The 23,447-nt window shown below is 46.2% G+C and overlaps 1 protein-coding gene across 1 annotated transcript in view; it reads left to right on the forward strand.

The window, feature by feature from the left end:
- The window catches only part of LOC140429749 (trans-2,3-enoyl-CoA reductase-like), a 271,730-nt gene extending 248,518 nt beyond the window's left edge, over positions 1-23,212 (forward strand). Inside the window, exons 9-12 of the mRNA XM_072517113.1 lie at positions 13,322-13,379; positions 15,404-15,489; positions 21,968-22,013; positions 22,104-23,212. Coding sequence (XP_072373214.1) covers positions 13,322-13,379; positions 15,404-15,489; positions 21,968-22,013; positions 22,104-22,231 — 318 coding nt within the window. The 3' untranslated portion in view covers positions 22,232-23,212. The remainder of the gene's footprint in view (positions 1-13,321; positions 13,380-15,403; positions 15,490-21,967; positions 22,014-22,103) is intronic.
- Positions 23,213-23,447: the final 235 nt, after the last annotated feature.

Raw genomic sequence — 23,447 nt, forward strand, 5'->3', positions numbered from 1 at the left:
CTGACGATTTTAAGATGTTGAGAAAATGCTAAGGGAGATTAAATTGAATTTAGATGAACTGTTGATTACAGAACTAGGTCTGAATTTATGATGGAAAGCACAAGGTTAATTTCTAACACTCTAGGAATATGATTTGCTACTTTTATGAACTAAACATTTGGACAGGTCCCAGAGGCAATTATGAGTTGACAGATGCTGCTGCCTCTCAGTCTTGTGTTAAATTGGTTCATTACCTCAGAGAAAACACATTCATACACCAATTTGAAAAATATATATATTTATTTATAATGTAATGATCCAGGATAAACATAGATTAATAAAAAAATGTTGCTGTACAATGCACAGTTGTGACATACATTAGGAAGGATTGTATTCTTGAACATAGAGTTTGATCACTGTCTGTACTAATTGAGTTTTTACATTATTTTTTAAAAAGAAAATACAGGGTGAAATTTGTCAATGATGAGAACACAACAGGGGTAACAATGGATTAGCACCCTGTGCTACTTTTCAGCCTATTTTACACTCTGCCCAGTTTAGAAAAGGGTCTGTTGATTAACTTTCATTCAGTTTTCAGTGACTTACATTGAACAATTTTACCCGTTGAATTTTAAAATGAATGAAAACAGATGGGAGCATCCCTCAGTTTCAAAAAGAAATACTGTTTTGAAGGATCAGTCACTGGAAGCACTAACAGCAGGCACCCATTCACCGCAGATGTTGTGTGGTATTCTGGACACGAGTGGGAAGAGAGGGAGAGTATTGTTTGCTTCTCCATTAAAAATAAATAAAAGCGTATTTTCATGATGTTACTGGTTAAGATCAATTAAAACATAAACATAGTATACCCTAGTTATAAATAATGAAACAAAAAACAAAAAACAATCTTCCTCAAATAAAATGACCTTAAACTTCATGTACCCATACTGTGCCTCACCTGGATATATTCGGACCTGCCAATGGCAAGTGTTCTATTCTCCAGCACGAACATTTCTCACTTTGAAGAGCACATTCAAATAACATTGATCAAGGATGAAATCGGTTAGAAAGTCACTTCACTAAAATTGGCTTGTTATTGCAGTTAATGATAATCTACTCATGCTTACTTTAATAGACTGAATATTCTATGCAGAGTTGCGGAGTCAAGGGAGCTGCCAATCAAAGATTCTATCATCTTCTAATTCAAACTATTTATCCAGTTTCCCTTCAAAAGGTGCAATGGTCTGTGCCTCCTATGACCCATGGCAAAGTATCCCACATTCCAATCACCTTGGGCTGGATTCTCATTGTTAAAAACGGGACTATGGGCGGCCTTGGCCTCGCGTTCCCATTCTGGCCCCTTATTCAAAGCGAGTCGCATTGAATAGCCATGTGTTCCTCGACACAGCGAGTGACAGAAAACAGTGGTTTAACGCGCTCACTAGGGGACTTTGTTCCTTTTTGGGAACTCGGGTTCGGGTTTGGTGACTTGCGAATTGAAAATTGCTTTCTGTCCTTCCCTAGCCAATTGACAAAGACATCAGAGTGCTGGATGTGTGATTTATTGGCGGTGGGCTGGTTTCTCATTTGAATTTTTTTTTTAAATTTAGAGTAGCCAATAATTCTTTTTACAATTAAAGGCAATTTAGCGTGGCCAATTCACCTCACCAGCACTTCTTTGGGTTGTGGGGGTGAAACCCATGCAGGCACGGAAGAATGTGCAAGCTCCACACGGACAGTGACCTAGGCCGGGATCCAAACCCGGGTCCTCAGCGCCGCAGTCCCAGTGCTAACCGCTGCGCCACATGCTGCCCTTCAGCTTTGAAAATTGCAGCACATCCTGGAGACACCAGAACTCAGACATGCCATTGAGAGTGTGGTGTTCAAAGCACACCCACTCCTATTCTCTCTCCAATGGGCATTCGAAGTTCTGCTCCAATATCTTAAGCTTCTCCTAATAACCAGTTTCCTATTTCTACTATAACCTTGAAGAATTAATCTTACATGCTGTCTAATGCTTTAATGTTCCTCTTGTAATGAGATGTTCAAACCTGCTCAGGGTGTACTAATTGTGGCCGAATTAATATTTTATACAAATCTAGCAATGCTGTCCCCACTATTTTCACTGTCTGTGTTAAGCAGGGGCAGCTGCCTATATTAGATCAGCAGCACTAACCATTAGCATTGGAATCAAATAAAGAGGCTCTGCAGCGAGACACTGTTTCTCTCTACACTGATGCTGCCAGACCTGCGGAGTTCTTCCTGCGTTGTCTGCATTTATCTCAATTGCAGAAGCATTGCTTGTAAAAAGTTTTGGGCAGCTCAATAAATTATTCACACCTCAACAATCTCCACGTATTTATCAATTTAAAAAGCTCTGCTGATTTCAACAGTTGCTCTTTAGATAAAACATAATGATGTTAGCGTTAAGATTTGTTACACTGTCAGGCATTCTACATCAAGCCTATATGAATGTTAAATTTTACTTTTCCTGTGTACTGTGCACCATGGGAAAATCACAGGAACATAACATAAAGGGATCAGAGTTTATGGGGAGAAGGCAGGAGAATGGGGATGAGAAAATATCAGCCATGATTGAATGGCGGAGCAGACTCGACGGGCCAAGTGGCGTAATTCTGCTCCTATGTCTTATGGTCTTATAATTGCGCCTATTAAATCTGATCGGCCAGCAGATATTACTGCCATTTCCAGGGACTTATATATTTAAACGGACTAGATTCCTCTGTGTAGCCGTTCCTTTCCATTGACTGTTTACTCTTATTCCTTGTTTTTCCCCCTCCAATTGTATTACATCACATTTATTGACATCACCTTGCACCTGGAACTTGTTTATCTGTTCTTCTAAACTGCCGATATCTTCATGACAATTTTTTACAGTATTTCATCCTCAATCTTTCTCTAACCTACTCCTTTTCGGTTATTTGTTAAATTGTGACATTCTACTTCCAACATGAAAAAATGATGTGGCAAAAGAAAAGTATATAGAATTACAGGAAACCTATTCTCATGGGCAGGGAATTGATTAGGAGGTGCAGGAGACAAGCCAGGATAATGGTTATGTACTAGAGTTGGCAGGACATAATGAGTGATGACCCCCTCCCCGCGTCAATTCCAGAGATTTGTAAAATAGGGCACAATTTACCGGCCACGTTGCTTCGGAGAGTCAGTGCGCCGCGACGCAACGTGGCCAATAGATGTGAGGAGACCCACAGATTAACACAGATTAGAAAATGCATCTTAATCTACAATGGTTTCATTAACAGAAAGTCCCTTTAAGCATACAGATTGGCTGTGGTCCTTTTCACACACTCCTCTCTGAACCCAAGTTAGTGTCTCTGGATTTCTCTTCAGAATCTCCCCCAATCATTGTTCCATGAAAGTTTACACACTCCACTTCCAGAAACACCCTTTAAAATCTTATTTCTCAATAACTCTTTCTATTCGTGGTTTATAATCCCTAAATCCGGTCCACGTTTTCCAAAATCCGGTCCAATTTTTCCAAATGACTCCTCTTGAGTGTGATTTAACCACCGCGTTGGACCCAGCATGGATCTTGCGTGTCGGTTCAAAAGCGGGAAAGGCCAGAATTGAGATTTGTGCCAGGCGAGAATCAGTTTGCTATCTAACTGGCCCAGTCCCAATGACGAGTTCCGGATTATGCCCAAATATGATGAGCATATCATTGACCCAATTTTCATCACGTTCCATCTCATTAGCAAGATTGAATTCAAATGTAATGGTGCCCCGGGAATCAACCTGCTCCCCAGCGGGAAATCACATGGGCGTCATTTATTACTTCTTTTTTAAAATGTGAAGCTGGTGCAATGGCTGCTGAGAGGAAGTGAGGAGGTGAGTGGCCATTTCCATTTTTTGACATGCAGCTCAAGGGCACTGGATGGGCCTGGCATGCTGCTCGGGTGTCCCAGGTGACGTGGTTGTGGTTATAGAGCACAGGGAGTGGACCACCTCCGCCTGAGATTGTGCCATGTCATGCTGCAACTGTGCCACCAGCTTCTGGATCTGTACCACATCACCAGTGACTGCACCATCTCCCTCTGGAATTGAGCCACGTCCCTCTGATCAGTGCCAAATCAGCCAGCGCCTGGGCAATGCTGCCGATGCTGTCAACCAAGGCCCGCTGTGACTGGGCCATGCTGAGGATCGTCGCTGCGATGTCCAGGTGGCTCTGGCACATTGCTGCCTGTGAGAGAGCAGTCCTGTCCTGGACCTTGCCCACTGCCTGCACAGACTGTCCCAGGCCTTGGGCATGCTGATCAATGGCTGAAATACTCGCCCTCAAGGTCTCTACTGTGGACCCCACCCATGCGGTGTTGGCCTGGGTGGCACACATTGTCAGCACCACTTCATGCCCCTGCACTCGGTTGGACCCCTCGAACTGCATCTGCAGGTGCTTGTTGCCCACCGAAAACCCCTCCTGTAGTACCTGGCTCTGAGACTGCAAACCATAGGCAGCACGGTAGCATTGTGGATAGCACAATTGCTTCACAGCTCCAGGGTCCCAGGTTCGATTCCGGCTTGGGTCACTGTCTGTGCGGAGTCTGCACATCCTCCCCGTGTGTGCGTGGGTTTCCTCCCACAGTCCAAAGATGTGCAGGTTAGGTGCATAGGCCATGATAAATTGACCTTAGTGTCCAAAATTGCCCTTGGTGTTGGGTGGGGTTACTGGGTTGTGGGGATAGGTTGGAGGTGTTGACCTTGGGTAGGGTGCTTTTTCCAAGAGCCGGAGCAGACTCGACGGGCTGAATGGCCTCCTTCTGCACTGTAAATTCTATGATAATCTATGATGATGATCGATGGGACTGTCCGTTCCAGAAGCGTGAAACTCATCTGGATGGCACCTAGTCCCTGGGGTCAGCTCACCTTCCAACCGTCTGCCCCCTCGGGAATTCCTACCTCCACCTGCTGTACCGGATCAGCTGTGTGGTGTGCACTAGATAGTGCCCCAGGAGCTTCTTCACTGAAGTGCCTAACCGAGGTGAGTGCCTCTGGGATGGTGGAAGGTGTTGGAGACAGCTGTTACGGGAAATCTGTGTCATCTTCGGTCTCGTGCTCCGGGGTGTCCCAGGTTTCAGGTTGTTGGCTCCCGCCCGTGTTGGTGTCATCCTCGTCACCGGTTGGCACCTGGGGGTGGGGTTGTGGTTGAGGTCGGAGGTGGGGGACACCAGAAGGGCCTGTCCATCAGCAGCAGCTCCTGCAAGACACAAGACAAGACGCATGATTAGACCGGGGTCATGTGGGGAGGTGGGGGCCTGTTGGGGAGGGGGGAGGTGGTCTGTTTGGGAGTTAGGATTAGCCATTTAGATGCTGGAGTGGGGGTGTTGGAGTGGTGTGGGGCTGGTGTGGGTGTGAAGTTGGTTTGGGGGTGGTGGTGGGTGTAAGGGTGGTGTGGGGTGAGGTTGTTGTGTGAGTGGTGGTGGGGAGGGGGTGACACATGTGTCACGGGGAACCGCAATTCAGCGGGGCCTCACTTCCTTGCCCGAAGCTGACCTCCACCCCGGCGAATGCCCTTTCTTCAGGCCCGTTGTCTCCTGCTCCGTGAGGGGCTGCAGGTTCCCCACTCCAGTCTTCTCCCTCTCCCAGTGGTTATGGGCGCTCTTCTCTTGGGGGGGGAAACAGAAAATGCACAATGTCAGACAGTCCGACACATGCAACCCAGGGGGTAGGTATCTGGTGGCTTCAGCGGCCAGGGCACCCAGCCATGGCAGCCAGCATGTGGTGTAGGGTGTGGGTTCGGTCACCCTGCGGTTTGGGTTTTGGGGCAGAAGGGGTTACGAGTGTGTGGGTCGGGGGTTGGTGCCAGGGGCATAGTGCTGCATACTCATCCTGGCCACCCTGAGGAAGTCGTGCAGTTTCTTCCTGCACTGCTGGCCTTACCGGATGGTGTTGCTCACGGCGCTGACACCCTCTGCCACCTGCGCCCAGGTCCAGTGAACGGCCGCGGCTGGCAGCCTCCTTCCAGGCCCGGGTTACAGGTCACCCGCGTCTCCTCCATGGTATCTAGCAGGGTCTCCAGTTTTGCGTTGGTGAACTGCAGGGCCGTTCTCCTCACTGCCATCTTGTTGGCTGGAATGGTGTGTGTGGGGAGTGCACTGTGCATCTGCTGCTGCAGTTTGTCAGCCTCCTGAATGTCAATCATGAATCCGGCACCGTTTCTCATTGGAATCGATTGTGCTCCACATGGTGCTAGCCCCTCAATGGTTGATGAATCGGTCCAGGCGCGGTGCCAGTTTTGCTGTCGTAGATGTCCACGAATCCTGCTCGGCATCAACACTTAGTCTCAGGAACGGAGAATTTTTTTGTGAAAATAAGCTGATGCAGCTTTGCAGTGATACCAATATGGAATGGTGATGTTTCCTTGTTGTTTAATGGTAAGTGTGATATGTGGAATGTTACGTATATGATTAAAACATTTTTGTTAGTGTTAAAGAACAAAATATATCTCAAGTGGTTTTCGTGGGTACATGAACCATGGACGGGGTTCTCCGACCCCCCGCCGGGTCGGACAATCGCCGGGGGGGCGGCGTGAGTCCCGCCCCCGGCGGCCGCCAAATTCTCCGGCACAGGAGATTCGGCGGGGGCGGGAATCGCGGCGCGCCGGTCGCCCCCCCGGCGATTCTCCGGCCCGCAATGGGCCGAAGTCCAGCTGCTGCTATGCCGGTCCCGCCGGCGTGAATTGAACCAGGTCCCTTACCGGCGGGAACTGGCGGCACGAGTGGGCTCCGGGGTCTTGGGAGGGGGGGGGGGGGGGGGAGGGGGGCGACCTGGCCCCGGGGGGGCCCCCACGGTAGCCTGGCCCGTGATCGGGGCCCACCAATCCGCAGGCGGGCCTGTGCCATGGGGGCACTCTTTTACTATGCGCGGCCGTGTAGGTTGACGCGTAGGTGACCGCCCCTGCGCATGCACGGGGATGACGCCAGCAGCTGCTGAGGCTCCCGCGCATGCACGGACTCCTGCCGGCCAGTGGAGTCCCTTCGGCCCCGGCTGGCGTGGCGCCAAAGGCCTTCCACGCCAGCCGGCGGGACGCCAACCACTCCGGGGCGGGCCTAGCCCCTAAAGTTGCGGGCTTGGCCCCTAAAGGTGCGGAGGTGGGGCAGCCCAACGCCAGAGTGGTTCACACCACTCCATCCCGCCGGGACCCCCCGCCCCGCCGGGTAGGGGAGAATCCCGCCCCATGTCTCAGACGATGGTTATTGCATTGCATTTTAGTCAAATCCTAAAACCTGGTCAGTTTGTCTGAACTCTGTGTCAGCACCATAGAGGCAGCAGCCAACAATCAAACACTCAAGAGCTGGACTTCAGCTAAAGGAAGAAATCTTCCAACAAATGATTTCACCTGAGGAAGGAGCAGTTGTCCAAAAACTAGTGATTCGAAACAAACCTGTTGGACTTTAACCTGGTGTTGTAAGACTTTTTATTGTGCTCACCCCAGTCCAACACCGGCATCTCCACATCATTTCAGCCAAAAGTGTATGGACGAGGGTGCCTACGCACGGTTCCCTAATGTTCCCCACAGGGATCTGGGGTCTAGTGGCTCCTTCTCTGGCAATGAGAGATTTCCAGTACCACTGGCTCGGTGGATGGTACTCTGAGATAAGGCGGGACATTTGAGGATAGGGGCGGCTTGGGGGATTCGAGGGTCCCAGGACGGAAGCCATAACTGATTGTCGGCCTGTCTCCTTCTCCAATTCGTTACAGATTCCAAAATGGATGGTGGTGTCAGACCCACAGAGGATGTCCTCGCAGTGCTGGTGGCAGCCCAAGTGGCCAGACACTGGGGAAGGCAGTAAGGTCGACGCAGGCTGGAGGTGGCACCCCATGTGCAGGGGGTCGCCGCACATCTTGAAGACCTGGCCACCCATGAGGCCGAGGAGGAACCTGTGAAGGTCCAAAGTGTACAGGCATCTTTGGTCTTTCAAGGAGATGACGGATAGCATGTGCCGCAGGAAACTCCGTGGCCCCCATGGAGCAGGAGGAGGACACCCGCTCCCTGTGGACATCAAGGTCACCACAGCTTTGAACTTCCTTGCCACTGGTTCATTCCAGGGCTCGAGTGGGGACTTGTGCAGCACTTCCTCAGCTATAACTCACAAGTGCAGCTGTGAGGTCACAGATGCCCTGTATGCCCGGGCAGCTGACTATATCAATTTTGGACCAAGTCCACCAAGTTGCCCAGTCTACAGGGTTCTCTGCCATCGCTGGGCTGTGGCAGGTCCAGGGGGGAATTGATGGTATACATGTTACCTTGCGCGCACTGGGGCATCAGGAAATGCCCTTCATTCACAGGAAGGGGTTCTACTCCCTGAATGTTGAACACATGTGCGACCGTCACCTCCAGATCATGTACGACAGCTACATCCTGGGACACTCTGAGATCCCTGGTATTTTTGAGGATCAACATAGGATGACAGGTTGACTCTCAGGGGATAAGGAGTACCTGCTGAGGTCCTAGCTGCCGACGCCAATGCGGAGGCCAGAAACTGAGGCAGAGACCCAATAAAACAAGACCCATGTTGCCATCGTGCTGTCATTAAGTGGTGCATCAGACTGCTCAAAATCCAGGCATCAAGCTTGGTGAAAATTTTAGCCCGGGCCATTTCGCTCGTGATTTCTTCCCGTTTGGGTATGGGGTAGTGTTCCCTCATGATGTTATTGTTCAAGTCTTTTGGGCCGATGCAGATCCGGAGCTCGCCAGAGGGCTTTTTTACGCACACCATGGAGCTGATCCATGGTGTTGGCTCTGTGGCCCGGGAAAGCACTCCTTGGTCCTGCAGATCCTGCAGCTGCTGCATGAGGCGGTCCTTGAGTGGTGCTGTGACTCTACGAGGTGCGTGAATGACCGGGGTGGCGTCCGGTTTGAGCCTTATTCTGTAAGTGTAGGGCAGTGTGCCCATGCCCTCGAAAACCTCCTGGTTGTGGGTGAGGAGTGAGTGGAGCTGCGCCCTAAAGTCTGCAACCGGGAAATCGGACGTGCCTTCTGGAGACAGAATGTGTACCGCTGAACGAGGTGGAGGATCTTGCACACCTGTGCGCCTAACAGAGAGTCCTTCGAGGATCCAACTATCTCAAAAGACAGTGTGGCTGTGTATGAATTGTGTGCAACCTCGAGCTGGCAGGACCCCATGGCCGGGATAACATTACCGTTGTAATCGACCAACTGACAGCAGGATGGCCGAATCGGTGGTTTGACCTTCAAGGTGTAGAAGGCTGACCATGCAATGAGATTGGCGGAGGCACCAGTGTCTATGCGGAATGTGATTGGTGATCGGTTGACCGTTAGGGTGGCACACTATAAAACAGGGAACACCACAGTTCCCGCTCATTCTACCAGGAGATAGCTCAGAGCACAGAGCTCACAGCGCGCCACTCAGACATACACCATGTGCTGAGTGCCTCACTAAGATAGTGCTAGGGCTGGGTCCACAGGTCAGCTGGTGAAGTACGAACCTATCCGGACATCCGGTTCCTGTCTATTACCGCAACGCAGAAGGGTTCCCGGTTATCGGTGTCACCGGTCTGCACATTGCCAGGGTATGACTCGGTGTATGTGGGCTGAAAACTATCTGACCCCAAAAACTATCTGATCCCGAATCATGGAGTCGGAGGTGGCCTCATGGCCGCAGGACTGCGCGAGGATACGGAGGTGTGTCAGATAAGATTGAAAAGGCTCATCCTTACCCTGCAGGCGCTGCTGGAAGAGGTACCTCTCGAAGCTCTCATTAACTTCCACGCTGAAGTGTTCCTCAAATTTTAGAAGAACCGTCTTGTACTTTGTCTTGTCCTCGCCTTCCGCGAATGCCAGGGAGTTGTAGATGTGGATGGCGTGTTGTCCCGCTGTGGAGAGGAGGAGGGCGATCTTCCTGGTGTCCGATGCATTCTCCCTGCCTCTGGCTTCTAGGAAGAGCTGGAAGCGCTGTTTAAACAGCTTCCAGTTGACGCCGAGATTTCCAGTGATTTGGAGCAGCTGCGGCGGGCTGATGGTATCCATGGCGCAGGATGGCGGATCTCTGAAGAGGTGCAGGTAGGTCTCACAGTCGCTGGCGAGTTTCCAGTCCTGGTATCATGTTGTGTTGGGTGTTCCGATACACAAACGAACCAACATGGTTGTAGATGGTACAACTCTGTTTTATTATTCTGTACGATAATAACTATTAACTTCTGGCTGTGGTTCGTACTTCACCAGCTACCCTGTGGACCCAGCCCTAGCACTATCTTAGTGAGGCACTCAGCACATGGTGTATGTCTGAGTGGCACGCTGTGAGCTCTGTGCTCTGAGCTATCTCCTGGTAGAATGAGCGGGAACTGTGGTGTTCCCTGTTTTATAGTGCGTGTGCTCTCACTGGTGATTGGCTGCGATGTTATGTGTGTGTTGGTTGTTCCATCTACCTGTCCATCAGTGTGTGTGTGATTGCACCATGATATGTTAATATGGATATCATGACAGACAGCACAAGAAAATGCTGTTGAGCTAGAAAATCAGTCATGGCCTAATTGAATGGTGGAGGAGGCACGATGGGCTACATGACCTACTCCTGATCGTATGTTCCTATGACATTAGAATAATATTATCATGTTGACCCTCTTAACAGGGGAATGAGGCATTGAACAAAGAGCAATAAAGGAAAGAGGAAATTATAATTTAGAATGAGTTAAGGGAATTGTGGATTTTAATTGATCTTTGTCATAATTGCATTCATTTAGTAAACCAGAGTGCCATTGATTGCTATTTCAAGCCAGACATTAATGGGCAACACCTTTTCATCGAAATACCGAACAAAGATGTTGTGTAACAAATGTTTTATTAAAACATTCTTGGGAAAGAAGGGTTTTGACCTGAATTTCAATCAGTGGTGCATTGAACTCCGTTTATGTGATTAAGTTTGATTTAAATTTTGAAAAATCAACCAGAGTTATGTCTAATTTAATGGGCATTTTGAATAATGCTCGCTGCCACCTGCTGGTTCGAAGATATTTTATTCACTATTACAATGGGTTCCTTGGAGCAGGAGCCCATTGAAGTAAAGTTCCAATTCATCCTCTCTGGAAGAAAGCTATTCCGTTATCTTGCTATTTTGATAACTCTCCTAGTTACTGACAAGCTGCTACTTGAGTAGAATCTCTAATATCGCAGAAGGAGAGAATGAATAAAAGGAATTCATCTCTTACAAACTAGCTATTGCTGTGAAATAGTTTGTGTTGGAAAGGTTAGCAAATCATGGGCGGAATTCTCTCAGCCCGGGCCGGAGAATCACCGGGACGGGCGGAGAATAGGCGCCATTGGCATCGCGGTCGGGGGCCGCTCTACGCAGCCGTGCAAAAGAAACCCGAATCCCGCCGCCGCCGTTCACACCTGGTCTTACCCGGCAGGACCTCGCCGTTAATGGATCCGGGGGCGGCCTGGTGATGTGGGAGGGGAGGTTAAACCCCGGGGGGGGGGGCCTCCGCTGAGGCCTGGCACACGATCCGGGCCTACCGATCGGCGGGCCAGCCTCTCGGGCTGGGGGCCTCTTTTGTTCTGAACTGGCCCCTGCAGCCCTATGCCATGTTGCGTTGGGGCCAGCGCGGAGAAGGGAGCCACTGCGCATGCTCGACAATCGTGCTGGTCCCATTGCGCATGCGCGCATTGCCGTCGGCCCCACTGCGCATCCGCAGACCTGCGGCGCCCATCTGATGCCAGGAACGGCAGCTGGAGAGGCGTGGGTCACTCCAGTGTTGTGCTGGCCCCCTGTAGGGGTCAGAATTTGCTGCCCCTGGGGCCATGTTGACGCCGTCATGAAACGCAACGGCGTTTACGACATCGTCACCACTGAGCCCCAGGATCAGAGAATTCCGCCCCATATGTGTAATTGCACGATGTGGAATATTAGGGCAGCACGGTGGCACAGTGGCGCTGCTGCCTCACAGCTCCAGGGACCCGGGTTCAATTCCGGCCTCGGGTGACTACATGTCTGTGTGGGTTTCCTCCCGGTGATCCGGCTTCCTCCCACAGTCCAAAGATGTGCATGTTAGGTGGATTGGCCATGCTAAATTGCCTCTTGGTGTCCAAAAAGGTAAGTGGGTTTATTGGGTTATGGGGATAGCGTGGAGGCGTGGGCTAAAGTAGGGTGCTCTTTCCAGGGGCCGGTGCAGACTCGATGGGCCGAATGGCCTCCTTCTGCAATGTAAATTCCATGATTCTTCGTACTGGACAGACCATAAAAAAATTATATTTTTATAGCCCCAAAATATGCTTCCTTTTATAGGCTCAGTATGAAACAGACTGACAAATGATTTTTTAAAATCGAAACAGTCTTAGCACATTCATAAATTGTTCTTTAATTGTACTGTTAACAAAAATACATTTAGACGAACCTGTCTGATCAAAAAAGCAATTAACAAGACAAGCTTTGGATGAATTGCTGATCACATGAGTGTAACGTTTACAGTTTCTTCTCATTGGAAAGCTGTTTCGATGTTAGGGAAAAAAATAAAATTTGATGATTGGATTTGAATTTTATTCCGATTCATGCAGAACTCTGACCACCTTAAAAGATTGTTTTTCCAGCATGGGAGGATAGATATTGCGAATCGCATGCAAATGGATTTTCATAAGATTACTTCAAGGGAGTGGAAAACTGGGCAGAGCGGGCATGCTTCTGATCCAAGGTTTTGTCTCCACGAGGGGGGTTTGTACAGATTGTGTATCTGCATAGAATTGAAAGTGATCTTTGTGTGGCTGTAAAAAGACAAGAGGTTTATTTGCTCTTGCATTAAAAAATGGAGTAATTATATTTATATTAAATCGAGATATGTGTCACCATATGGTGTAGTTGGCTTTGATATGAGTAGCATATTCAAGAAAAAGAATGAACACTTATGGTTTCTTACCTTGGCAAACATTCCAGATGAAATGTATCATCACAAAGTGGGGGAGTCAAAAATGCAGTATTAGCTCATTAATTTCCTTCAGAAGAAGCTCCTTTTGTCATGATGCAGAATGCATAAAATCTTGGTTTGGACATTTACTTAAACCTATTATTTGTTTTAAAGAGAAAGCTACGGTCAAAGCCAACAATAATGAACAATAAATATCTCTGCCTTTGAAATGGACCATAACTCATGGGAAAGATATCCCAGAAGTGCAGAGCAGAGCTATTTATCAGATCTTAGTCCTGACCTGGATTAATTTTCAATTCAGCTCATAGCCCAATTCTGCCTGCTGCAAATGTGTAAGAAACTGAATTTCACTGATGCATTGTGCGTGGTTCTTTTCATTAACTGATGAATAATTCAAACCAAATGATGATTGTACCGTTCCTTTTAGATCTGTGCAGCAGGAAATTACTTTGCAAATACTGCTGTAGTTCAGATGCATAAAACAGGTCAGCACAATTTTCGTTCAATTGACATTTACTGCCTGTAATTAAACAATACTAGCTTGTAATGACTCAGTAGTAACACATTTTGGGCCGTATCTTCCAAGCTCCCAATGTCAGATTTTTTTTGGGGGGGGGGGGGGACACCCCAGAGATGCACTGGGGAATACCTTGCGGAGGTTTCCAGGTCAGCAATTGCCTGGAAGTGCTAACCTCCTCTCGGCAACTGCTCTGCGCTGTGATTTATTCGAAAATGCGATTTAAATCACAAAATTCCGATGGTTCCACCAAGGTTCATGAAGCCTCTTCTAACTTCTGTGGGACTATTGCAAACACCCATGGATCCCCGAGGAACATTCGCGCGCCCACCTACCCCAGGCCTTCCCCTCCCCCCCCCTCCCCCCCCCCCCCCCCCCCCCCGCCCCAAGCGACCTGACTCCCAAAACCGACCTGCAGGCCAGACCCGTGACCCCCCGAGCACCAACCCCAAACCCAACCTCTGGTCCCCCATGTTGTGTTATGCTGCTTCGGATAACACAAGCTGCTACTTGATTCAGTCTTAACTAAAGGATGCTCCAGACTCTGAAATGAGTTCAACGTGTTTATTGAACTATAACACAGTTCTCAAATGAGTTTGACTCTCTGCTAATCTAACTGTAGTAACTCAGTCTAACTGGACCAGCTTGCTCTACGCCATGTGCTGGGGTGTGATGCTGCTGATCAACCCTGTCTGACACTCTAGATGTCTGCCTGTGGAAAGAGGCAGGGTGTGAGTGCCTCATCCCTTTTATCGTGTTTGTTGTCATGCCCCCTTTTGGTGATGCCACCTCTGATTGTCCTGACTGCCCATTGGTTGTGTCCTATTCTGAGTGTTCATTGGTTGCATGTTTGCATATCATGACACCCCACCCCCAACCTCTTAATTCCCCATCCCCTCTGCCCACGAGCTCCATCCCCTGATTTACGAGCCCTCAGCACCCAACCACCCAATCCTAGCCACTGATCTTAGACACTTAACTTCACCCTGGCCTGTCAATTTCTTTTTAAAAAAAAATAATATTTATGTATAAATTTTAACACAGTGGACAACCACACACCCCAAAACCAGCTAACATGGCTTACATAAACAATGCCCCAACAAAAATTCGCCACCAACCCACCGCAAACTTGTCCGCCTCCCCCTTCCTCCTCTTTTTAGCCCTCCACCCCCCTGCTGACAGCTTAGATCTTTCCAAAGAAGTCGATAAATGGCTGCCACCTCCGGGCAAACCCTACCATCGAGCCCCTCAGGGTGAACTTAATTTTCTCAAGCCTGAGAAACCCAGCCATGTCACTCACCCCCACACCCCATTTTGGGATCTCCGAGTCCCTCCATGCTAGCAAGATCCATCTCCGGGCTACCAGGGAGGCAAAGGCCAATCCCTCACCCCCTGGACTCCCGGGTCTTCTGACACACCAAAAATCGCCACCTCTGGACCTGGGACCACCCTTACTTTCAGAATCATCGACATGATGTCGGCAAACCCCTGCCAAAATCGCCCAAGCTTCAGACAAGCCCAAAACATATGGACATGATTCGCGGGCCCACCCGCAAACCGCCCACACCTATCCCCCACCCCTTCAGAAAACCTGCTCAACCAGGCGACAGTCATATGCGCCCTGTGGACCACCATAAATTGTATAAGGCTAAGCCTGGCGCACGATGAGAATACATTAACTCTCCTCAGGGCATCCTCCCACAACCCAGCCTCCAGCTCCCTACCCAACTCTTCCTTCCACTTCTGCTTCCCCTCCCCTATTGGAGCTCCCTCCCAGTCCATCAGCTTCTTATAATTCTCTGAATGGGCTGTCAATTTAACTGGGTCCTATAAACGTACCTGTGTTACGGCAGCTAGTCGGTAAAAATGGGGGATGGACTTCTTGAATCCGCCGGAGCTTGATGAAAAGTGCTTTCAGACGGGAAAGGCATTATTTAAATGCAATTTATTTAGTATCAATTGCCGTAACACCTGTATTTTGCTTTCCTTGAGGTACGAAGAGTCATTTTGTAAGGCCCACATATAATCCCTTCACATGGCTTTTCAAATTGGTCTCCTGCCCGAACTACACATATGAGGTAATTAATTATTTTGTATCATTGTTTCAAATAATTTGGCTGACTGCTGCAGACTGATTTTTTTTTTTAAATTTAGAGTACCCAATTCTTTTTTAAAATTCAGGGGCAATTTAGCATGGCCAATCCAGCTACTCTGCACATCTTTTGAGCTGTGGGGGTGCAACCCATGCAGACATTTGGGGAAATGTGCAAACTTCACACAGGCAGTAACCTGGGGCTAGGAATGAACCCTGGTCCTCAGCGCTGTGAGGCAGCAGTGCTAACCACTGCACCACCATGCCGCCCTTGTTGCAGGCTGTCTTTAATGCCAAACCCATAGCCTACCTTCACAATTTGTATATATGTTGTTATGGGCGAGGCATTTTCAGAACCCCAAAATGTATCATGGAGTTCAACCAACCTCTCCCTTTAATGTATTTGTTGCGTTTCCTAATACACGGCTTGTCCCCTAGGTGTGGGTTTACAATTATGGACTTGTGGGTTTTTAAACACAAAACACTGTTTATTCCATGAACTCAACTTAACATCTTAAATAAACATTGGATCTCTTAACACCCCTTACTTCAAAGATAACTCAGAAAATATTGCAACAGTAAATAATTCCTTAAAATGTTCCTTCAGACTTCCAAGAGACTTAACACCTTTAAACAAAATCACATCAGGTTAAAGGTTTTACTTTAAATCACCCAAATGATCCAGGGATAGTCTTTCATGGCAGAGATCCAGCTCACTGCAAACACAGACACACACCAGCTCTTTTCAAAACTGCAAAACTAAACTGCAAAATGGCTGACCTGACCTCAGCTCCACCCACTCTCTGACATCACTGTTTTCTTAAAGGTACATTGCTTAAACATCCATGTCTTAAAGGTAGTCTCACATGACACCTCCCCCCAAGAAAAAAAACCCTCAACTTCAAGATGGTTTCATTTTTAACTTTTGCACCATCCACTAAGAAATGTACCCAGTAAATATACCTTTTCGTTTTTAAAAAAAACTACACATGCAAACAGGTATAATAATATAGTCCAATTTTCTTTGTTCTTCTTCCTCCAATCGAAATCCTTCTCGATTGACAGTCTCTTTGAACAAAGTCTCTGTACGATCCATCCATTCCTCTACTCCTCGGCATTTCTCTTTAGAATCAGATACTTTAGTTCAATCTGACCAGACAGACCCTTGCAATTCTCCAATACAGGAGCATTGGTGATCACAGCTTTCAGGCGGTCAATAGCCTGTTGAAAGTCCGCTGTCCATTGAAATTTTTTACGTTTCTTCAGCAATTCCGTCAGTGGAGTAATCACGCCACAAAACTTTTCCGCAGCTGTTCGATCAAATTCATTCATGTTAAGAGATCGCATTGCCTCCTTTTGTCTTGAGGGTATCGGAAACTCCTCAAGGAAAGTGATTTGGGCTTCTCCAAATTCACTTTCGGCTAGGTTCATCACCAAACCCGTCATATGAAGTCGATCGAAGAACTCCATATGATGCTTTAAATGTTCTTTCCATGTCTGGAAGTTGTCAATAAAAGCAGGTTGTCCCACTTTCTCCATGCACTCCTTCAATGGTGGGAAAGGATCAGAGTCCGTTCTTGTAACTGCATTTATCTTTCTATAGTCCACACACAACCATTGGGTACCATCTGGTCTAGGTACCATAACTCCATTAGCTGCAACCCACTTCAATTATGCCATTCTTCAGCATACTCTCAATCTCTCTGTTAACCTGTGCCAATTTTAAAGGATTAAGCCTATATGGATGTTGTTTGATAGGAACAGCATTTCCCACATCTACATCATGTATAGCCATTTTAGTACTTCCCAATTTATCTCTACAAACTTGCCCATGAGATATCAATAATTCTTTCAGGTCAGTTTGTTTTTCCTCTGGAAGGTAACTTAACAATTCATCCCAATTTTTAAGAACATCCTCATTTTCAAATTTAATTTGAGGTATGTCAAATTCATAGTCATCTGGATTTGGTTCATCACTTTGAGTTGGAATCATTAAAACCTCCTTTTTCTCTCCTTCCCTTTCAAAGTACCCTTTAAGCATATTCACATGACACACTCGGTGAGTCTTCCTTCTATCTGGTGTTTTTACCACATAATTCACCTCACTTAATTTCCTTTCAATCTGATACGGTCTACAAAACCTAGCTTTTAAAGGCCCCCCCTGCCACTGGTAACAACACTAAAACTGTATCCCCACTGGCAAAGCTATGAACTTTGGGTTTCTTGTCCACTACCCGTTTCATTTGTGCTACTTTCAAATGTTTTCTAGCCAATTCACCTGCTCTATTTAATCGTTCCCTAAAACTTGACACGTACTCCAAGAGTGTAATTTCAGATTTCTCACCCAACAATTTTTCTTTAATCAATTGAAGTGGTCCTCTTACCTCATGACCAAAAATTAATTCAAAAGAACTACATTTGGTAGACTCATTAGGTGCACCCTAATTGCAAACAATATGAATGTTATTCCTTTATCCCAATCCTCTGGATAATCTTGACAATACGCCCTCAACATTGTCTTTAATGTCTGATGCCACCTTTCTAACGCTCCCTGCGATTCTGGATGGTACGCAGTGGATATAAATTGTTTTATTCCTAAGCTATCCATAACTTCTTTTAATAACTTTGAAGTAAAATTTGTTCCTTGATCCGATTGAATTTCTGTGGGTAGTCCATATCTAGTAAAGAATTTAAGTAACTCCTCCACAATCCTTTTAGCTGTAATATTACGTACTGGAATGGCCTCAGGAAACCTAGTAGACACATCTATTACAGTCAAAAGATATTGATTCCCACTTTTTGTTTCAGGAAGCAGTCCTACACAATCGATTAGGACCCTTGTAAAAGGTTCTTCAAATGCTGGAATGGGTATTAAGGGCGCTGGTTTTATCACTGCTTGAGGTTTCCCTATCACTTGACATGTGTGACATGATTGACAAAATTTAACGACATCTTTATGTAGTCCAGGCCAATAAAAATGTTTCTGTATTTTAGCTTGAGTTTTCCTTATTCCCAAATGACCTCCAACTGGTACCTCATGTGCAACTCGCAACACCTCCTTTCTATACCCTACCGGCAATACTACTTGATGAACTTCTGCCCACTTTTCATCCGCCTGCATGTGTACAGGTCTCCATTTTCTCATCAAGACATAATTTTTACAGTAATAACACTCTGGTGTACTCTCAGATTCCTCTTCCGTATATGCTTTCTGATATATCCGTTTTATTTCTACATCTTTCTGTTGTAACTCCGCCAATTTTCCTGAACTAAAAATATCCGCCTCATCCTCCACCTGTTCTTGTTCTTTTTCAACCATCTGATCAAAAATCGTTTCTGATAAGTGCACTTCAACTTCAGCTTCACTCTTTGATTTCTCCTCTTGTCTTAATCTGTGACTTTACAACTTTACAATCCGGAAAAATCCCAGAATAGTCGTCCTTCAACACTTCAGTTGACTGATTTTCCACTGGCTTGTCAACCACAGTAGGCATCACTCCCACCTGCGATCCCGCTATATCATTACCCAAGATAAACTGTATTCCTGGACAAGATAGTTTATCTATTACTCCTACTACCACTTCACCACTCTTCACTGGACTTTCCAACCTTACCTTATATAATGGAACGCTATTCCTCTCACCCTGAATTCCACATATCACCACCTTTTCTGGCAACATTCTTCCCAAACTACATAATTCCTCATCTCTTACCATTAAAGATTGACTAGCCCCTGTATCTCTTAAAATTGTGACTTCTTTACGTGCTCCTCCTGATACACATGAGTAGATTTTACCCACACAAGTAAATTTTGTAAAGACATCTGGCACCTTCTTAGCAATTACTTCTTGAACAGGCTGTACAATCATTTGCACCTCCTTCGCTTCCCTTGGGCTTTCCTTTACCACTCTAACAAACCCCACTGTCTTATCCTGTTTTACCATATCAGCCTTCCCAGTGCTTTTCTTCAACCACCAACACTGTGACTTTACATGGCCTAGTTTATTACAGTGAAAACATCTAAAACTTTTCATTTCTTTTCCACCCTCCTGGATTTCTTTTTTAATCTGAGGTACACTCTCTTTATTGTCTCCTATCGGATCACCTTTACCTTTACCACTTGAGTATTTCTCATGTCCCCAGTTTCTATCCCTCACCGGTTGAAACTGATGTCGGAAACCAATCTTTGATTTATGAACTAATTCATAATCATCTGCCATTTCCGCTGCTAATCTCACAGTTTTAACCCTCTGTTCTTCCACATGAGTTCTCACTACATCAGGAATTGAATTTTTAAACTCCTCTAAAAGTATAATTTCTCTGAGAGCTTCATACGTTTGGTCTATTTTCAAAGCCTTTCTCCACCTATCAAAATTACTCTGTTTGAGCCTTTCAAACTCCATGTATGTTTGACCAAATTCTTTCCTTAAATTTCTAAACCTTTGTCTGTAAGCTTCAGGCACTAGCTCATATGCACTTAAGATGGATTTCTTCACCTCCTCATACGTTCCAGGTACCTCCTCCGGTAGTGATGCAAACACTTCACTAGCTCTACCTACCAGCTTTGTTTGAATCTTTAACACCCACATGTCCTGTGGCCATTTCATTTGTTTAGCTACCTTCTCAAATGAAATGAAAAAGGCTTCCACTTCCTTCTCGTCAAACCTTGGCAATGCTTGGACATATTTAAATAGATTCCCACCAAGCCTTCGACTATGATGCTTTCTCACTATCCTCATTGCTATCATCCAACTGTACGTTTCCCTTTACGTCTGCCAATTGCAACTGATTGTCATGTTTCATGGCCATTTTCTGAAGTTCAAACTTCCTCTCTTTATCTTTTTCCCTGATCTGTATCTCCCCTTTTCTTTTTGTTCTGCTAGGGCCATTCTTTCTTTTCTCCTTTCTTCTCTCTCCTTTTCGTTTTCCCCTCTCTCCCTTTCTCTTTCTTTTTCCTCTCTCTCTCTTTCACTTTCTTTTTCCTCTCTCTCTCTTTCTCTTTCTTTTTCCTCTCTCTCACTCTCGTATGCCAGCCGCTTTAATTTTTCTCATGTCACATTTGTTTAATTTGCAACTGAATTTTTGCCATTTCCAATGAGTCAAACTCTATCTCAAGCAACTTTAAATACTTAACCACCGCCATAATTACCTCATCTTTTCGCATTTTGTCAGGTAATGTTAACTGCACTGTTCTTGCCAAATCTAACAGTCTGCTTTTCGTTTCTGTCTGTAAGGTACTACGTGTAACATTCACCACCCCTAAAAACTTCTGAGCCTCTGAAAGAGCCATTGTTCACAACACTCTCCCCACTTAAACTAAAATACCACACCGGAAAAGCAACAATCCTTCACTGTCTTTAAGTTCACAAAAGCCAATCCAATAGATAGACTTTTATCCCCCTCGAGCCCCCAGTTGTTATGGGCAAGGCGTTTTCAGAACCTGAAAATATTTCATGGAGTTCAACCAACCTCTCCCTTTAATGTATTTGTTGTGTTTCCTAGCACACGGCTTGTCCCCTAGGTGTGGGTTTACAATTATGGACACTTGGGTTTTTAAACACAAAACACTGTTTATTACATGAACTCAACTTAACATCTTAAATAAACATTGGATCCCTTAACACTCCTTACTTCAAAGATAACTCAGAAAATATTACAACAGTAAATAATTCCTTAAAATGTTCCTTCAAACTTCCAAGAGACTTAACACCTTTAAACAAAATCACATCAGGTTAAAGGCTTTACTTTAAATCACCCAAATGATCCAGGGATAGTCTTTCATGGCAGAGATCCAGCTCACTGCAAACACAGACACACACCTGTTCTTTTCAAAACTGCAAAACTAAACTGCAAAATGGCTGACCTGACCTCAGCTCCACCCACTCTCTGACATCACTGTTTTCTTAAAGGTACATTGCTTAAACATCCATGTCTTAAAGGTACTCTCACATGACAATGTAAAATCATCTAATTACCCTGTAAAATTAATCTTCAGAAACATAAGCCACCAAAAAGCAGCAGAGGCAAACTCCTGAAAGCAAGGAAAAACTATCTGTTACCAATTGTGCAGCTTGAGGCCTCTCTGCTCCTGGCAGACAGTTGTGAATACTGGACCTGGGATCCGAACAAACCATTCCATGTCCAATATTTGAACGGAGTAAATGTGAGAAGGACGGTGTATGCAACAAATTACCTCACCTGATATTGCCAATATCCGAATAAATGCCTGAGAGGCTGGAATTCTCGGCATAATGCATCCCTGAATCGCTTTCCTTCAATGCCCTACCCAATCCACTTTAAACTAATTTGGGGAAGCAGGAAGTGAAACAAATTAGACCTCTGCCTCTATCAATTACAGCAGCAGGAAAAGTTGTATCTGTGCTCCATGGAACATTTGAAATGCATTGGTATTTGTGGATCAGTTTTATGATCTAAGTTAATACATGCTCATTTACTTGCTGCAGATGGGAGCCTGGATTAGCTTTACCATTATGAGTCAAACACTTCCAGGTAAAACACAAAACTATTCACTTGTCGTGCCAATGGATTAAAGTACATTTTTATGCAAGAAAATCATCTTATTTTTTGTTTTCTTTTTAGTTGCTGTCTTTGCCCTGATGGTATCACTCCAGCTGGTTTTCTGGGCTCAGAGGAAGCATTGCAAATATCAGAAGGATTTTAAAAATTATCCCAGCGACAGAACGGCTATGATTCCATTCATATTGTAAGAGCCTGAAGTCCGTGGTGTTCATCTTGATTTTGTGCGATTGTTAAAATAGGTGACTGTAGCCAATTTCTCCTGGTGGCCTTCAATGAAAATACAAGAGAGGCCAGAGATAGCTGGGTAAACGAACAGCTTAAATTGTGCAAATGGAAAAACGCCATGAAACGCATCAGGCATTTAAGCAAGCTGCCTTTTTAGCCAAGATAATAGCAGAGCGGAGCGAATCATCCGGGAACGTTTGGAAATTTGCAGTTCACAGGTTTCTCTTCCTCGCCCATAGTTGCAGAATGATTTACACATTGAGCAGGACCTTTTGCAGAGAACCACCCGGACGTTCCCCTCCAAGTCACTCGCCATGCTGACATGAATCATCGTTCCTTCACTGTCGCTGGGTCAAAACCCTGGAACTTACTCACTAACAGCACTGTGGGTTTACCTACACCAGACACACTACGGTGGTTCAGGAAGGCAGCTCACCACCACCTTCTCAAGAGCAATAAGGAATGGACAATAAATGCTGACCTAACCAGCGAGGTCCTAACTATCACCCCATCCCTAACCATCACCCTCACCCACAAACATCACCCCACACAATGATTTTGTTCAATTTGATCGCACCATCAGGGAAAACATGAATGTGACAGTTTTAACAGAGACTAGTGGTTTTCCAGCTGAACAATCCTCAGCCTCTCAAGGCATGGTTGTAATCTGGTCAAGCTTCTGCTTCAGTTGTCATGATATTCAAACACACACATCATGATGGACACACTAACAGGCAAATCAGAGTACACAACACCACAACCAATCACAGACAAGAACACCAACCACATAAAAAGCACGAGCACGACACCTGGAGGTCAGTAGGTCTGGGGAGAAGGAAGCATGAAAGAGCTGTTGAAACACCACAAGCAGGGAGCCCCCCACGTGCAGAGTGCAAAGACCAAGTTGTAAATAGTGAGTTTAAATAAACAAGCGTTGTACCATATGCAACTGTGTTGGCTCTTCTGTGTGTTAGAACACCCAACACCACATGGTACAGGAGTGGATCGATACCTGCCTACCAACCTGCCATTCTGGACATGGACCACACCGGCAAACCGCAGCCGATGCAAGTCACGGGGAACCTAGGCACCAACTGGAAGCTCTACAGGCAGCGATTTGACCTGTACATCCGTGCCACCGAAAAACAGAATGTCTCGGATGATTCGAAGATTGCAATG

This window comes from Scyliorhinus torazame, chromosome 9, assembly GCF_047496885.1.
Source record: "Scyliorhinus torazame isolate Kashiwa2021f chromosome 9, sScyTor2.1, whole genome shotgun sequence".
In the NCBI taxonomy this organism is placed as follows: Eukaryota; Metazoa; Chordata; class Chondrichthyes; order Carcharhiniformes; family Scyliorhinidae; genus Scyliorhinus; species Scyliorhinus torazame.